The sequence below is a fragment of the Bombus vosnesenskii genome, unplaced genomic scaffold, assembly GCF_011952255.1.
Source record: "Bombus vosnesenskii isolate JDL3184/JDL3185 unplaced genomic scaffold, Bvos_JDL3184-5_v1.1 scf7180000013616, whole genome shotgun sequence".
NCBI lineage: Eukaryota > Metazoa > Arthropoda > Insecta > Hymenoptera > Apidae > Bombus > Bombus vosnesenskii.
In genome coordinates, this window is record NW_022883149.1 from 80778 (window position 1) to 96462 (window position 15685).

The 15685-nt window shown below is 45.7% G+C and overlaps 2 protein-coding genes across 2 annotated transcripts; both read left to right on the forward strand.

Annotated features, from left to right (window-relative positions):
- The first annotated feature begins 6745 nt into the window (after positions 1–6745).
- Positions 6746–7384, forward strand: LOC117238812. The gene has a single exon (XM_033504025.1). The coding sequence runs from the start codon at positions 6746–6748 to the stop codon at positions 7382–7384; it is 639 nt and encodes a 212-aa protein (XP_033359916.1).
- Positions 7385–7835: 451 nt separating this feature from the next.
- LOC117238813 lies at positions 7836–8756 on the forward strand. The gene has a single exon (XM_033504026.1). It carries the CDS (start codon positions 7836–7838, stop codon positions 8754–8756), a length of 921 nt encoding a protein of 306 aa, XP_033359917.1.
- The last annotated feature ends 6929 nt before the right edge of the window (positions 8757–15685 follow it).

Genomic DNA, 15685 nt, shown 5'->3' on the forward strand with positions numbered 1-15685 from the left:
TGGAGGATGCGCATGTTCTTAGTCTCCTAAGTTCATCGCTTCCATGGCGTCCTCCGCGCCGACCTCCTTGTTGTCGAGTTCAGGGTCTCAGGTACCCTGCAGCGGCGAGCCTTCCTTTCCACCACTTGCAGCCGCGGGTGGCTCTTCTTCTCGTTTCCTTCCTCGGAGGAGCGCAAACCGGTCCTCCCATCCTATGCGCCGACGGTGCCCTGAGCGCCTCGCAGGGCAGGCATTTCGGGTTTGCGGCGGTGCATCCTATGGCTCGGTGTCCCGGGCCACCGCACCTGTAGCACAGGTGCCCCCTGTCCTCCTTGCAGGTGCACGTCCTCTTCACGTGCCCGATCTCCAGGCACTTGTAACATTGCAGAGGTCTTCGCGCGATGGTCTCGATCTTCGCTGTTGACCATCCTATCGGGACCTTGCCAGCCTGGGCCAGTATCCTCACCGCCCCGGCCGGGCCTCGCATCCACACGGATCCAAGACCGTTTCGGTCGGATCGGACCTTGCCCAGTTGGATGTCCTCTGCCTTGCAGCCACCCTCTTTTGCCAGGGTGTCCCTTATCTCTTCTTTGGTGACCGAGATGTCTATTCCGACCACCCTTGCTTCCGCGGCTCGAAAAGGTACCGCTACTCGGACCTTGCTGGGATCCAAGATCCGCGTCAGATGTGCCGCGAGCGCGGCAGCCTTTTCCCCCTTCTGGTCTTCGGCGAGCTCTAGTACGATGCCTCCGGTCATGGCTTTCCGCATCTTCAGCGCCTTGACGCCGACCTCGGCCAGAGGGATGCTGCCTCTGGCAAAGGCCAACACCTCCACGTAGGATTGGGCCGATCCTTCCTTCGTCGTGATGGTGACCGCTGATGTTCGCGGTGTGCGCGGGAGGGGCGGCTTGTCATCCCTTTTTTCCACGGTCTCCGTTCTTCGTTCTGGGGCTTTTCTCGGATTCTTCGACCCTGACACCGTGGTCGTCCTCGCCGGTTGTTCTTCGATCGACGCCTTCTTGCTTTTCCTTCTTCTTTCCACGATCTGCCATTCCATGGTAGTCGCTTGTCCATCCATGGTCGCTGGAGCGTTTGGAGCTTCAGTGTCCACCCTTTCCGTGGCCTGCTTGGGGACGGCCTCCGTTTCCTTTTTCCCGTCGATGTCTAGTAGGCGTCCCTCTGCTAGTCGGGTCAACGCGATGCCCATCTGCTCCATCTTGCGCTCGATAGCAGCCAGGGGCGACTTGCCGCTCTTCTCCGTTACAAAGTGCGGGGGTATCTTCTCTCCGAGCGCCGCGATCCCCGCTTCCATTGTCGTCAATCGTGCTTCCATTGTCGTCAATCGTGCCTCCATTGCCGTTATTCGTGCTTCCACTATGGCGACGCACGGGGCGGCGTCCACTCTTCTTGTCAACTCTGTTGCGTTGAGAGTGAAGAACGTTGCCGCGTACTTTAGGGTCTTCACATATCTGTCTTTGAGATTGCCAGATTTTTCGGCAACCATAACCACCTCGTCAGCTAACCGGATCTGTTCCGCCCCTAAGTCCGCCGTCGTGGCTGTTCTGAGTTCCTGGGCCATTTCCTGGTGAGGCCCAGAGTGTCCGCCAGACTTCCTCATCCTTGCGCGTCGCACTCGGACGATGAGGGGGGTATCCTCGTCATCCGACATTTCTTCGATGAGTTGGCTTCCAGTGCTTGATGGGAGGCGGAAGAACCCCTCCTTGGGAGTGCCCAACTCTGCTTCGGCGCTTACACTCGCGACTTCCTCCGTCTTTTCCTCTTCGTTCCTTTTACTTCTTGCCTTGTTCTTGATTTCTGGATTCATCATCTGGTTCTTTCGGCACCCAGTCACCGAGGCTTCCGGGTGCCTCCAATTCCTTGCGGACAGGGAGTCACCCCCGGCAGAGCCGCTTACCGGGGGAAGGCTGATACCGCCGGGGGGTCGCCAGGTATCCCGGGGTTGGCCGCTAATGACCGATACACCTATCAGCCACTTCGCAATGCCCTCGACTGCGAGGTACCCCGTCGCCGCGCACCGCTGCCTGGGGTTAGGGATTTTTTATAGAGGTTGTCATCCTCGTGGTCCGGTCGATGAAGGCAAGACCCCCGGCCCACTGAGACATGACCAATGGGATACGGTATTTGGGCTAGGGTTCCTCGGGGTCGCATGCCCGTACTGCAACTCGCCAGCGAGTCCGCAGCCCCTGAGGGATTGGAAGGTATTGGAAAGGAGAGGAGAAGTGGGAGAAAGAAGGGAGAGCCGTGACCTCCGGGCTCCTCGGTAAGACACCACATCCCGGCCGCGAGGCCGGGACCCAGTCATGTCCGTTCCCGAGTCAGAAACTTGACGTAGATCTGGCGGGATGTTAAGCCCGCGACGACCAGCTATCGGATCCCCGTCGCGTGTGGGTTTTACGCCACGTTGTCTTCCTGTTCTGTTCCTCGGGAAGGGTGAGTTTGTAGCCCACGTCGCTATCCTTGTACAGTCGGCATCTTCCTTCGGGACCTCCGGTCGCTGCTCCAGGAAGGGATTGTGATAAGTGGGCGGGAGAGGAGAAGGGTGCTTGGGATAGCCATTGCTCCGTTAGCCACTGGCAAGCCAGTGTTTACCAGGCCCCACCGACTTGGAGGAAGAGTTGGCACTTGGCACTGGTGGGCGTGAAGAGTGCAATGCCACACCAGTGCCTTTAGGACCCGTCCGCAGGCAACCCAACCCCAACTTAACCCCATATCTAGCGCGCGTACTTCCATATCAACCGCTCTCCTCGTCAAATACCTCCCGCTTTATCATTTCTCACTGTAAGCGGCGTGCTCAGGATACAATCCCCGGCGCAGAACACCACTGAGGCTTCTGGGTGCTTTCAATTCCTGCGGAAAGGATGTCGTACCCGAAACAGCCGCTTACCGGGGGAAGGCTGATACCGTTGGGGGGTTGTCAGGCACCCCGGTGTTGGCCGCTAATGACTGACGCACCCATGAGCCACCTCGCAATAACCTCAACTGCGTCTCTTGGTATCTGTAATGTATCTAAAATTGGCGAAGGAAATGCCAAAACAAACTTGACAGTTCATTACAGTGTTCATATTCACCTCCAGTACTAATATAGTAGTTACACCTCCTAGATGGTCTACACGAACAAGTCTGTCTATTACAATGAGGCAATTTGTTTCTCATATTTGGAGAATGAGAGTAACTTTAGAATTAGTATTATAATATATTTTACTCTACATTTTATTCCAGTTAACACAGCATATTTATTTATTTTCTTGTTTATTCCTCTAAATAACAGATTCTATTTTACTCCTGTTGGTAAGTGAAAAATGCTTTAAGATTTACTATATGAATTATTTCGTAATATGGCTTTATTTCCTATCTAGATTTTATTTATTTTAATTGTATTTCGAGAATATGTCAGATTTTCATAAAAATAAAGATCTACAACCAATATTGAAAAATTTAATGCCAAAAGAAATACGAACGACTGCGTATTTTTCTAGGAACGAATATGGGAAGAAATGCATATTTTCCAAAAATTTATGTAAACTTAAAATGTCATTGAAAAAGGTCAACCTTGGCTATACAGAAAACAGATTTCTTAAAAATAATTATGAGCGGTTTAAACGAGATTTCATTTATTAAAAAAAAGAAAAAAGAAATGAAGAAAAGGAAGCTGATATCTCATTTCATTAACAATTGTTATTTCTTTAAAATAAAAAGTTTGTCTTAAATGAATCATTAAAATCATATAAAACGAATCTGCATTAGAAAGCACGCTTACATCAGTGCTTAGAACGTAATGAATATAATAAAAGCATGGAAACCTTTTGTCAGAAAAGCTGTTCGTCAAACAAAAAACAAATTACACTGTGTTGAGCATACAGTGTGCTTATTATGGCTGACCTTCAAAAATTTCAATATAGCATAATCAGAATTGGGACAAGAAAGTGCGAGATTAATTATATGGTAATAACGTTCATTATACGATAATATATTTGTCGGAGATGAAAGGACATCGAAGCTTCCCCTTTGGAACTTCGGGACAATCCCCTAACACCGTAATCTAGATTCTATCATAGGCGTAATTAAACAATTGTCGTTATTTGGTCCGATTGTATTTATTCAAGATTTGCGATAATGAGCTTGGGCTCGAGGCGACAGCCAGTCGCCGCAGTCACGGAATGGACGCTTTGTCTAACAAAGGTATGGAGTAATTCTATAGCTCTCGTTAAAAGAAATATTTGTGGTGGCACACGACAGTAAACATTCCAACGGTTTCTGTCGCGTGGCTCGCCACACGCAGACCCTATTCTTCGAGTAAGATGATTGCCAGATGTCGATGCGTCTCCGCAGTACATGTTCAGCTAGCCTGAGGGCCCGTTATAAATCTTAAAATTTAGTTGACTGAAGTCCTTCAGGCAGACAAACAATCTTTGTTCCAACTACGAGAAGATAGGGGAGACCTATTTTTCAACGAGCGGCGTCTTCCACTAGCAACTTTCCCTCCAGGGGGCGGCTAGCATCTTTTTCTAACCACCGATATGGACGACGGCATGATAGATGAACGTGCTCACAAAATCCAAGTCGGAATATTCACTGATCGTAAGGTGTTACTTTATTCGTCGATGGGATCGCAAGAAGGAAAGACTTTCCGTCCCGATGATGCCACAGAGAAAAACTATGATGGGGTGTGTTTAAGGACACGAGATCATCGGATTCATCGAGGATAGCCTTCGTTCAGAAAGTAAGGGAAATTGACGTTGTTGCTAATTGGACAATCTCCATATCGGTGGTTAGAAAAACTACCTCAAAAAAACCTCATCATGCAGTCGGTCATCGAGCGGTCGGTCGTCGAGCCATCGATCGTCTGGAGATCGATCGTAGGGTGGTCGTTCATCGCACAAGCGATCCTCTAATGGACGATCTCCACCTGGATCATCGAAGCCGCGTTCGTTCCACAATTCGAGACGTACAACCGAATCGTCACGGAAGTCTACACATTCGGCGCCAAAAGATTCGAAAGTTCATGCTCCGTATGAATCACGCTCATCACGGGCCAAATGCACCGACCAAAACTCCTCGTCCAAACTCCAATCGGGGAAAAAGTGACTCACCAAACAGAAGACAAAAAAGGGGACCAAGTTGATAAATACCTCTCCAAACGTCACACTGCATAATGAGCTGCTGGTCACAGCACAGATCAATGTTTTAAACAAAAGGGCATTACCAATACGAGCCAGAGCTTTGCTAGACACTGGATCTAGTATGAATTTGGTATGAAATCTCGGTATGAAACGAAGGAGATGTACGGTCCCAATCGGTGCCCTTGACAACTTAACTACGATCGCAAAAAACCAGATAACGGCAACCATTATTTCTATAGATGGCACATATGAAAGTACAGTAACGTTCTTGATAATTCCGACAATATCACTAGTCCCAAACCAACCAATCGATCGGTCCGCAATACAGATACCCAAGAGTTTAAGACTAACCGACCCAGCGTTCCACAGACCAAGCCCGATCGAAATATTATTAAGCTCGGGACCTACTTTAGCGTCATTATGTGTCGGGCAGATTAAAATACCCCAACCCACCAATACTGAATTGTGTTTGCAAAAGTTTGCAAAAGATTCGGTTGGGTTATTAGGGGGAGCCTACCCGCTCTATCCATAGACCACCCACCATACATTTATCAGAATCGGAATTACAATGTGAGGAACATTTCCGAAACCATGTCCAAGGCAACAAGGAAGGGCGATACATCGTCGCCCTGCCATTCAATGAGAAGCTTCCCACGCTTGGGACGTCAAGGTCCGTTGCAATGAGTAGGCTCGCCTCTCTTTATCGCCGATTCCAACGCGACAAGCAATTCGAAGCCGCGTATAGTACGGTGATCCAAGAGTATTTAGACTTGGGTCACATGACGAAGATTACGAATAACCGCCCCTCAAACAACTGTTATTATTTGCCGCATCACGGCATGATCAAGGAATCGAGTGATACCACTAAACGTCGGGTTGTGCTCGACGGATCGGCAATCAGCACCACCGGAGTCTCCCTCAACGATACTCTGCATGCAGGACTTAAGCTACAAGAAGATCTGGTTAAAATTCTATTGAGATTCCGATCACATCAATATGTCCTAACGGGTGACATTGAGAAGATGTATCGATAAATCCTGGTACGCCCAGAAGATCGGAAATATCAACTGATTCTATAGCGTAATTCCAACGGGGAAGACAAAACATATCAACTCAACATTGTGACATTCGGACTATCGGCTACCCCATACTTAGCCCTACGATACCTAAAACAGTTAGCAGACGACGAAGGACATCGATTCCTGCGAGCATCATCGGTTTTACAGCGTGACTTTTATGTCGACGACGCCCTTACCGGGGCTGATACGAAGGAAGAAGTATTATCGGTAAGACACGAACTCACGGACCTTCTCAGATCGGCCGGTTTAAACATCCGGGAATGGGCATCCAACGATAAGGGCATACTGCGAGGACTATCAGAAAAAGACACAAATCGAAGACTACAATTGGGTGAGTCACAAACTTTAAAAACATTAGGTATTTATTGGGATTCCCAGGACCAATCCTTTACTCAGTGGAACCCACAGCGACCACCACTCGTGTCACAAAACGATTAATTAGTTCGGTGATAGCCCGAATTTATGATCCACTAGGATTGCTCGCGTCAGTGATTGTCACAGAAAAAATCTTACTTCAACGCGTCTGGGCATTAAAAATCGACTGGGATGAATCCCTTCCAGCAGAGTTGCATACACGGTTTTTGCGACGCCAGTGAGAAGGCATACGGAGCATGTGTATACCTGCGTAGTATCAACTCTGATGGACATATACAAACTCAATTATTTACTGCGCGATCAAAAGTCGCGCCGCTAAAATCTCTGACTATCCCAAGACTCGGATTAAGCGGAGCATTGCTTCTCACCTCGCTAATGTCCGTGGTAAGTAAATCACTTACTATAAATGTTTCTCGGATCATGTATTGGACTGATTCCACTATAGTGCTCCAGTGGATCAAGTCCTCGCCACACACGTTAAAAACCTTTGTGGCGAACTGCGTGGCCGAGCTACAAACAAAAACCAACATCGCCGACTGGCGTCATGTGCCCACCGACGACAACCCAGCGGATCTAATCTCCCGAGGTCAGAATCCCAAGGAATTTCTGCGCCCGACCATCTGGAAAAACGGACCCGAATGGCTCAAGCAACAAGAGGAAAACTGGCTGATCTGGATCCCAACATCGCTGGGAGAAATCCCGGAACAAAAAAAGACGATCTGTCTAATCACGAATACCATCGACAATACACTCCTCAACAGAAATTCTTCCTGGACAAAATTAATAAGAGTCGTCGCTTGGTGTCTTTGACGGAGACATAAACAAAACCGAGTTGCCCATCTAACCGCAGATGAATTACCTACGGCACACAACCAATTAATAAGGACAATACAATCCATTCACTTCTCGATTGAAATTCGGACACTCCAGAAGAATCGAAGCAGGGACGTTGGAGAAAAGAGGAAAACTACAGCCACTAAATCCCTTCCTCGTCGAAGATGGGATACTACGAGTCGGAGGACGACTCACCAACTCAGCTATACCCTTTAGTCAGAAGCACCAGATTATTTTGTCGAAATCGACTGTAACCGAGCTCATTACAGATCAAGAACACCGGAATAACCATCACACAGGGACACAAGCTACACTATACGCGGTGAGACTACGCTATTGGCCGGTCGACGGCCGTAGCCAAGTGTGGCACACTATCAAAAGGTGAGTCCGCTGCTGCAGAGCCAACCCTCCACCAGTAGAACACCTGATGGGTGATTTGCCAGAGGCGCGTATTACCGAATCGCATCCGTTCACGAACGTTGGAATCGATTACTGCGGCCCATTTTATATCAAGGAGAGGAGGGATCGCAACCGCCGTAAAGTCAAGATTTACGTTGCCATATTCGTCTGTCTGGCAACCAAGGCTGTCCACATAGAGTTAGTCAGCGATCTAACCACCGACGCATTCCTGGCCGCTCTACGCCGATTCATCTCGCGGCGGGGATACTGCGCAACAATTCTTACAGACAATGGCACCAATTTCGTCGGGGCTAACCGGGAGTTGCAAGAACTTCGGAACCTATTGCAGTCCGACGACCACAAGGAAAGGGTACAGAGTTTTCTCGCCGACCGACAGATACAATGGCGTTTCAATCCTCCAAACTCACCACACTTTGGCGGTATATGGGAAGCCGCGGTGAAATCTTTCAAACGCCATCTTGTTCGCGTTGTCGGCACGGAACTCTTGACTTTCGAGCATCTTAACATCCTTGTTATTGAAATTGAAGTCATTCTCAATTCACGCCCATTGACTTCCATATCATCCGATCCGAAGGATCCGCCTGTCTTCACTCCCGGTCATTTTCTAATCGGTGACACGCTAACGAGTTTACGGGAGCTACGAAAAATTCTGGGAAGTATAATTTCAGAGCTGCCTTTAGGCAACTATTTTATGACAGTTACCATTGGGGAAATTGACGGGAAAATAAAAAGAATTAGAAATAAGACAGCGGCAGAGCCAGACAGGCTATTAAAGGAGAATCTGCAAATACCAGGCTTGCCCATAATATTAGCAAAGTTATTTAATATATTATGGTATAATTCCTATTTTCCGACCGCACGGAAGGAAAATAGGACAACCTTAATACCAAAGACTAATAAAGATGGAAATATGGTCGAGAACTGGTGACCAATTACGATCGGCCCAATTCTGGGCCACATTTTCTCACCAATCCTCAATGGGCGGCTAAGACGAGGTATAGATCAAAATATAAGGCACAAAGGATTTACATCCGAAAGTAGATGTAAAATCAATATTGACTTAATGAACGCAGCCATAAATTATAGTAAAAGAAATCGAGGGGGAGTGTTCACAATAGTGGACATTTCTAAGGCCTTCGATACTATACCCCATTCAGCTATAAAACCGTGTTTGGTGAGAAAAGGCGTTCCGACCCCTATAATTGAAATTATAAATGAAATGTACAAAGGATGTAAAACTACGATCAAAACGAATAATAATATAGAGGTCGAGGTAGAAATTCTCAGAGGAATCAAGCAGGGTGATCCTTTATCACCGCTGCTGTTTAACTTATGTCTCGAGCCGCTGCTTGAAGTAATCGAAAAGAATATCGGTGGCATTAATGTAAATGAAGGGAACAAAGTCTCCGTGCTGGCCTTCGCAGACGATGTTGTCTTGCTTGGTAGAGATGAGAGGGAGGCACAAAGCCAGATGGACGAGCTTCAGAAATACCTGGAAAGGTCGGGGCATGAAAATATCAGCAGAGAAAAGTCAAATATTCCAGGTAATAGCGAAAAAAGACACCTGGTTCATTAAAGACCCGGCAATAAAAATTGGTAAAGTAAGGATACCCGGAAGAGTCCCGTAAAGTGCCTTCAGGTATTAGCCTTCAGGCTAAAGTAGGGAGTGGGGGAGGCATGAGGTAGATTTATCCCATATCACGAATATACAATATAAGCAGGCGATAGAGAATCTGATTTGAAATTATAAGCCGCAGAAAACGCTCGAAGTAGGGGTTGAAATGAATCTAATATTACAAGATGATCTTCCCGGTTATGAAAAACCGCGAAGGTTATTCCCGCAAGATAAGGTCGAAGTCAACGGTCAGATAAAAATGTTGCTGAAAGACGGAATAATACGCCAGTCACATTCCGACTATGCAAGCCGGATCGCGTTGGTAAAAAAAAAAGATGGGTCAACTAGAATTTGCGCCGATTATAAGCGACTAAATCGAAAAGCAGTGAAAGACAGATACCCGCTATCCTTGATCGAGGATCAATTAGATTTGTTACAGGAATCGAAAGTATTCAATACGTTGGACCTCAAGAATGGATTCTTTCGTGTTCCTGTCGGAGAAAGTAGCAGGAAATATATAGCATTTACAGTTCCTACAGTATGAATTTATTAGTGTGCCGTTCGGATTATGCAATTCACCAGCTGTTTTTCAGAAATTCATAAACGCAGTTTTCAAAGGATTGATCGTGACAGGGCATGTGCTGACATGGCAACCTGATGAAAGGCATCCTGTCTTCCTTGGAGCAGTATGGGGATCACAAGAAAAGAGGAAGAAGGAGAAGGAGAAAGCTTGTCGAGGTTGAAAAAAGTGCAGACAGGGCAGAGATGAAGAGAGAAGTGACGATAGTTAAGGGCGGATACCCAAAAAGAAAGATAGTATCGCTGGCTGAAATTACGAGAGTTGAGGAGTATAAGAGGACCCGAAGAGGAGAGGTCACATACGCCGAGGAGTGTGGGAGGGAGAATAGAGCGATAAGGGGTGACTTCAGTGAGAACTCCGAAGGGTGGATGAGGGTAGAAAAAAGGAAGAGGGAGAGGAGAGCTCCCTTAGAGCAAGCTACCCCGATGGTGCGTCCGGGAAACAACCGGCAGGTTGGTACCGACGAGAGAGGCGTACCAAGAAACAAGAGGAGGAAGGAAGCCATTCTAATTAAGGTGGAGGAAGGTTGCGAATGGCTTCATGTTTATAAGAGGATAATGGCGGTGAGGAGTTTATTGGAGGGAGCCACGGGGGTCCGTAGGACGAGAGCGGGCCACATCCTAATTGAATTCGACAGGACGGTGGTGGTTAGCGAGGCGGCGGCCAAATTGAGATCCGCCTTGAGTGATAGTACGAAGGCCGCTCTGGTGAACAGGGCAACCCTACAAAGCAGTGGGGAATCGAGGAGAATGCTGATATAGAAGTCATATCTATAAAAGCGGCACCATGGGGCACGTAAGAGGCGGTGGTGGTCCCCCCGGCGAGTGGAGTGCCTAGTGACGAGAGAGAGAGGAGGCTGAGAACTGGGCTAACGATAGCTTCTGTAAGGCAGTTAGCTAATGTTCGGCGTTGTTATAGGTGCCGCATGTTGGGGCATGTGGCGGCAAGGTGTACTGTTGCATGTCATGGCAGGGAGTTGTGTAAGAAGTGCTGTAACGCTGAGCATACAATGAAAGATTGCGATAGAGCCGAGATGCGCCATGTGTTTGAAACATGGTGGCATAAATGCAAGGCATGTAACGGGTTCGTTGGCGTGCCCTATGGTGCGCTTAGGTGTTAGGAATAGACGGGGGCCCAATTAGGGTCCTACAAATAAATCTAAACAGATGCAGGCTTGCACAAGACCTGATGATGCAGTGCGTATGCGAAAGCAGGGTGGGCATAGTGGTCATCTCCGAGCCCTATAGGCAGCTGCCTTTTTGGTTTAATGACGATGGTGGGGATGCATCGATATGGGTCATCCTGTTTAATGGAAAACATGCGGCGAGCGAGACCCTGATAAGAAATGTAGGGATTGTAGGGTTCAGGGTTTGCGACGTGTTTTGCGTCAGTGGGTATTGTTTCCCTAATAAGAGTAAGGACCAGTTCAACGATTATTTGAAGGAACTGGAAGGGGTCATAAAGGAGGGGAGGAAAAGAGCACCGGCGATTATGGTTGCCGGTGATTTCAATGCTAAATCCTCGGTGTGGGGGGCTCTAAGACGGAACGTTGGGGAACATGCCTGCCGGACGTTACAACGAGGAACGAGCTTATATCTATTAGGACGACGGGAAACTACTCCTTCCTGAGAAATGGAGAGACTAGTCTCCCGGATATACTTAGTGTTAATAGACGAATGAGGCTGAGTTGGAGGAGGAGTAGGATCCTAAATTGGTAGCCTCTGACCATTTTTATATTGAGCATAAGTTTAGGGATAATATTAAGCGGGTGGAGGGTGGCGCCTTTAAATACTTGAGGAAAGAGATGGATGTAGAGGGTTTTTTTAAACAAATTTGACGGAGTCTATGACGAAAATGGTTTTAAATTTGACGAGACGGCATGCGGCGAACGGCTGCAGAAGAGTCTGGAGCATACATGTGCCGTGAACTTAAAGAGGAGATACCCGGCGAGTGCGAAGAGAAGCGCCAACTATTGGTGGAGTGATGAGCTCGCTACGTTAATGAGCGAAACTCTAAGAGCTAGAAGAAGAGCTCTGCGTGCGGTGGCGGCCCGCAAAGATGGCGTCGAGTTCCCGGTGGCCGAATTCAATGATGCTAGGAGGCGACTGAAAAGGGCGATCGGGCGTAGCAAGGGGGAGAGTTGAAAGGGTTTCTGCGCCACCTTAGATCAGGATCCATGGGGCAGGCCGTATCGTGTAGTGAGGAAGAACATGATGCGGTTGGCGCCAATGGAGCCCCTTGGAAGAGATAGAGTGGAGGGAATCCTGGATGACCTCTTTGTTACCAGGCGGGAACTGCGACCGCCTACACCGGAAGAGACATCGATCCTACCTGGCGAAGAAGGAGGGTTAAGCATCGAGGAAGTAGACATGAGGGTGGCCGTTGGGAAATGCGATCCCAGGAAGGCGGCTGGAGTGGATGGGATTCCTGGCACTGTAGTCAGGTTATTGGCGGAGCAAAGACCTAGCGTGCTTCTGACAGTGCTCAATGGAATAAATACCTATGGAAAAATACCGGCGGTATGGAAAGAGGCTAGGGCGGTACTAATACCCAAGCCTGGCAAAGACCCTGCGACGTCAGAAACTTTTGCACGTAACTGTATATATAAATTAGCAACAAATTAGCAACACTGCGGCTTAAAGACTTACTTCAGGTTAAACACAGACGTTGATTCAAGAATCACCCAAAATTTAATGAGCTAGAGAGAAGCAGAGTTCAGTTTGAAGTTTTGCTGGGTCTGCCATTTAAGGTTTATCTACGGATTGATTGATAGAACAGATTCTAAGGATTTCAATTATTCTACATATTTGAAAGCCTTTCATAATATTATAAACTTTTGTGTTCTAGCTTCCATCATTACAGTATATTATTATGATTAAACTGATTGTCATTTCAGCTATTCTATTAATATTACTACATTTCTTGTACAATATTGTTATTTGATATTTCTGTTCTTTGATAAATCTCTTTAAAGATAGTAACCTGTAAATTTCTACACGCCACACGATCGCTATCCACTCTCGATCTTACGAAATACCATTGGAGTAAAGCGCTCGTCTAAAGATCAGTGCCCGCTGGCCGAACACTGAAGTTCGTAAATTGCCCCCCAATTGGTTTTCAAATAGAACTCTTTTGCTTGCTGTTACTTCGCAAACAGCTTCAAGGACTGTTCACAATGTATAATTGCAAAGGACAACCTCTCTGACGGATACTTCCATCGTGAATCTTTGTTCGCGAATAGAATAGAGTTGGTTCCAAAGAGAGGACATAAAAATTTGGCCATGCAGGTCATAAACCGTAATTCCTTCCATATATCCAATGATTATTCGCAAATTGTTCAACAGCGTGATCTCGGTGACCAAACTTTCCCTGAACACATTTAATGAACAGCACACTTCAATAACTGTAACTTCAGTAACAATAACAAAACTAAAAATATGTATACATTAAGATATATACTAATTATTACAAATTATATATTAATATATAACATATAATATATTAATATAATAATTTTTATGTGTTATCTAATGGATAAAAATCCCTATATAAAAGGGGTTTAAGAGATATTTCAACTTTAATTTGTCAAATTTATTGTGCAATAGATAGGAAAAATGGAATGGTGCAGACGGAGTACACTTTTGACGAAGCCGAATTCTTTTTACATTATTATTTCCCAAGTGATAAATTAAATCAAATAAATTGGATATATGTATGTCGGAGATCAAAGGACACCGGAGCCTTCCTTCTGGAACTTCGAGAAAATCCGTAAAGTTGTAATTAAAGTTTACAGTCGTAATTAAACAATTTGCCGTCATTCTGCCCAATTGTACTTGTTTGCGATTTGTGATAATAAACTTGGGCTCAAGGCGACCATCAGTCGCCGAACGTAGCCGCGGTCAACGGGACGGGCGCTTCGCCTAACAAAGGTGCGGAGTTATAGTATGACCCTCATTAAAAGAAATACCAATAGAGGTACGTGACAGTAAAACATTCCAACGGTTCCTTCGGACAATGAATAGCAGATGTTGAGGCACTTGCACAGCACAAGTTCAGTTAGCCTGAGGACCCGCTATAAAACCTGGGCTTTTTTGGTAATTAAGATTTTCAGACGGACAGGCAGTCTTTGTCCCAAATTGACCAGTTGACAGCGACGTCAATTTCGCTTACTTTCGGAACGAGGGCTATACTCGACGTATCCGATGATCGCGTGTCTTTGGACACACCCCATCATAGTTTTCCTCTGTGGCATCATTGGGACGAAAATTCATTCTTTCTTGAGATCTCATCGACGAAGGGAGTAGCGCCTTACGATGAGGGAGTAGTACACGTTTGAGTTAGAGCAAGTATATCTATCATCCCGTTGACCGTAGATTCGTTATCGAACCTAAGACCACTATCACTAGTGTCGCGAGTGCCTAACCACCGCTGTTGATTGTCGAATCGGTAGTGTTCATACTCGTAGTATCAGGCCGTATCTCCGTTATAACACAACGATGGCTAACTCCAAGGGAGGTCTATCAAACGCCCACAACCCTGTTCCTGACTCTTCTCCGGTATGTATATAAAAGACATTGTGTGTATATATTAAAAAATAAGACGTTTATTTCTAAAGTAATAAAAATTGATTCTTCTGAAGAAGAATACTTCCGTTTAGTTATAATTTTCATACATGCATCTCTTCTTTCCCATTCCTTCATGACGTTCCGTAATAAATAAAAAACCCGAATGATCACCTTTTAACATCATTCATCTGATACTGAATTACTGAGTTTTCTCACATTTCTTATTATATCATTATGACACGAGTTTAGTCAGATTATCTAGGTACGTAGGATAAAATTCGTGGGGTCTGAAAACGTGAACTACCAGTATTCGCGAGCAACGGCCATAAAAGTTTGCCGAAGAAGTTTGCTCAAGAACACGTTCGCACATAGTACTCTTGAACACATGACCAGCCTTTGGGGAACGACGTTATCAATAACAGACACAGTAACCTGTATGGACGTTACACTACGTTCCAGGTAATCCAGAACAATCGAGATCTATATAAATAGGACCGATGAAGATTGGATCCACAATAAAACTAAATATAAAGCTCGGGTGTATCTCGCTCGGGCATTCCATTATCGCGTGTTCGCTACCGTACCAGTTCGTCTACGTTTGCTCGTTCGAAGGTTGACAAATTTTGAACAAGTGCTAGACTGGTGAAATTAGTCGTGATGCTTTTACAATTTATCAATTTATCAATTCATTAATTGCAATTTATCAATTTGCAATCCGTAGGAAAGAGATAACATGCTCGATATCCTAGTTTGTAGCTGTAGATAAATAAAACATATATATTTTCTATACACCTTCTATATTGCACACCTCATTGAACATATAGAAAATCGCTAGTAGAACATATATTATGAGAATATATTTAATTCATAACTACGTTGTGAAAATTATAGAGGAAAATATAAATAGAATGTAAGCCGGAGGTAGCAAAATTATATGAAACATTATTCAATATGTGTTGTAGAACGAATATATTATTCGCTATTTATAATATTTCATGTTTTAGTTCCCTTGTAAGATATTTATTATATTTCAATTATATACTTAGTTTTCGAATATCTTTCTGCTAAATTATATTATTTTCCTAGAACTTCATAAT

What these genes read in the sequence shown, in the direction of transcription:
- LOC117238812 (XM_033504025.1), top strand. Translation starts at nt 6,746, where the DNA reads ATGAATCCCTTCCAGCAGAGTTGCATACACGGTTTTTGCGACGCCAGT.
- LOC117238813 (XM_033504026.1), top strand. Translation starts at nt 7,836, where the DNA reads ATGGGTGATTTGCCAGAGGCGCGTATTACCGAATCGCATCCGTTCACG.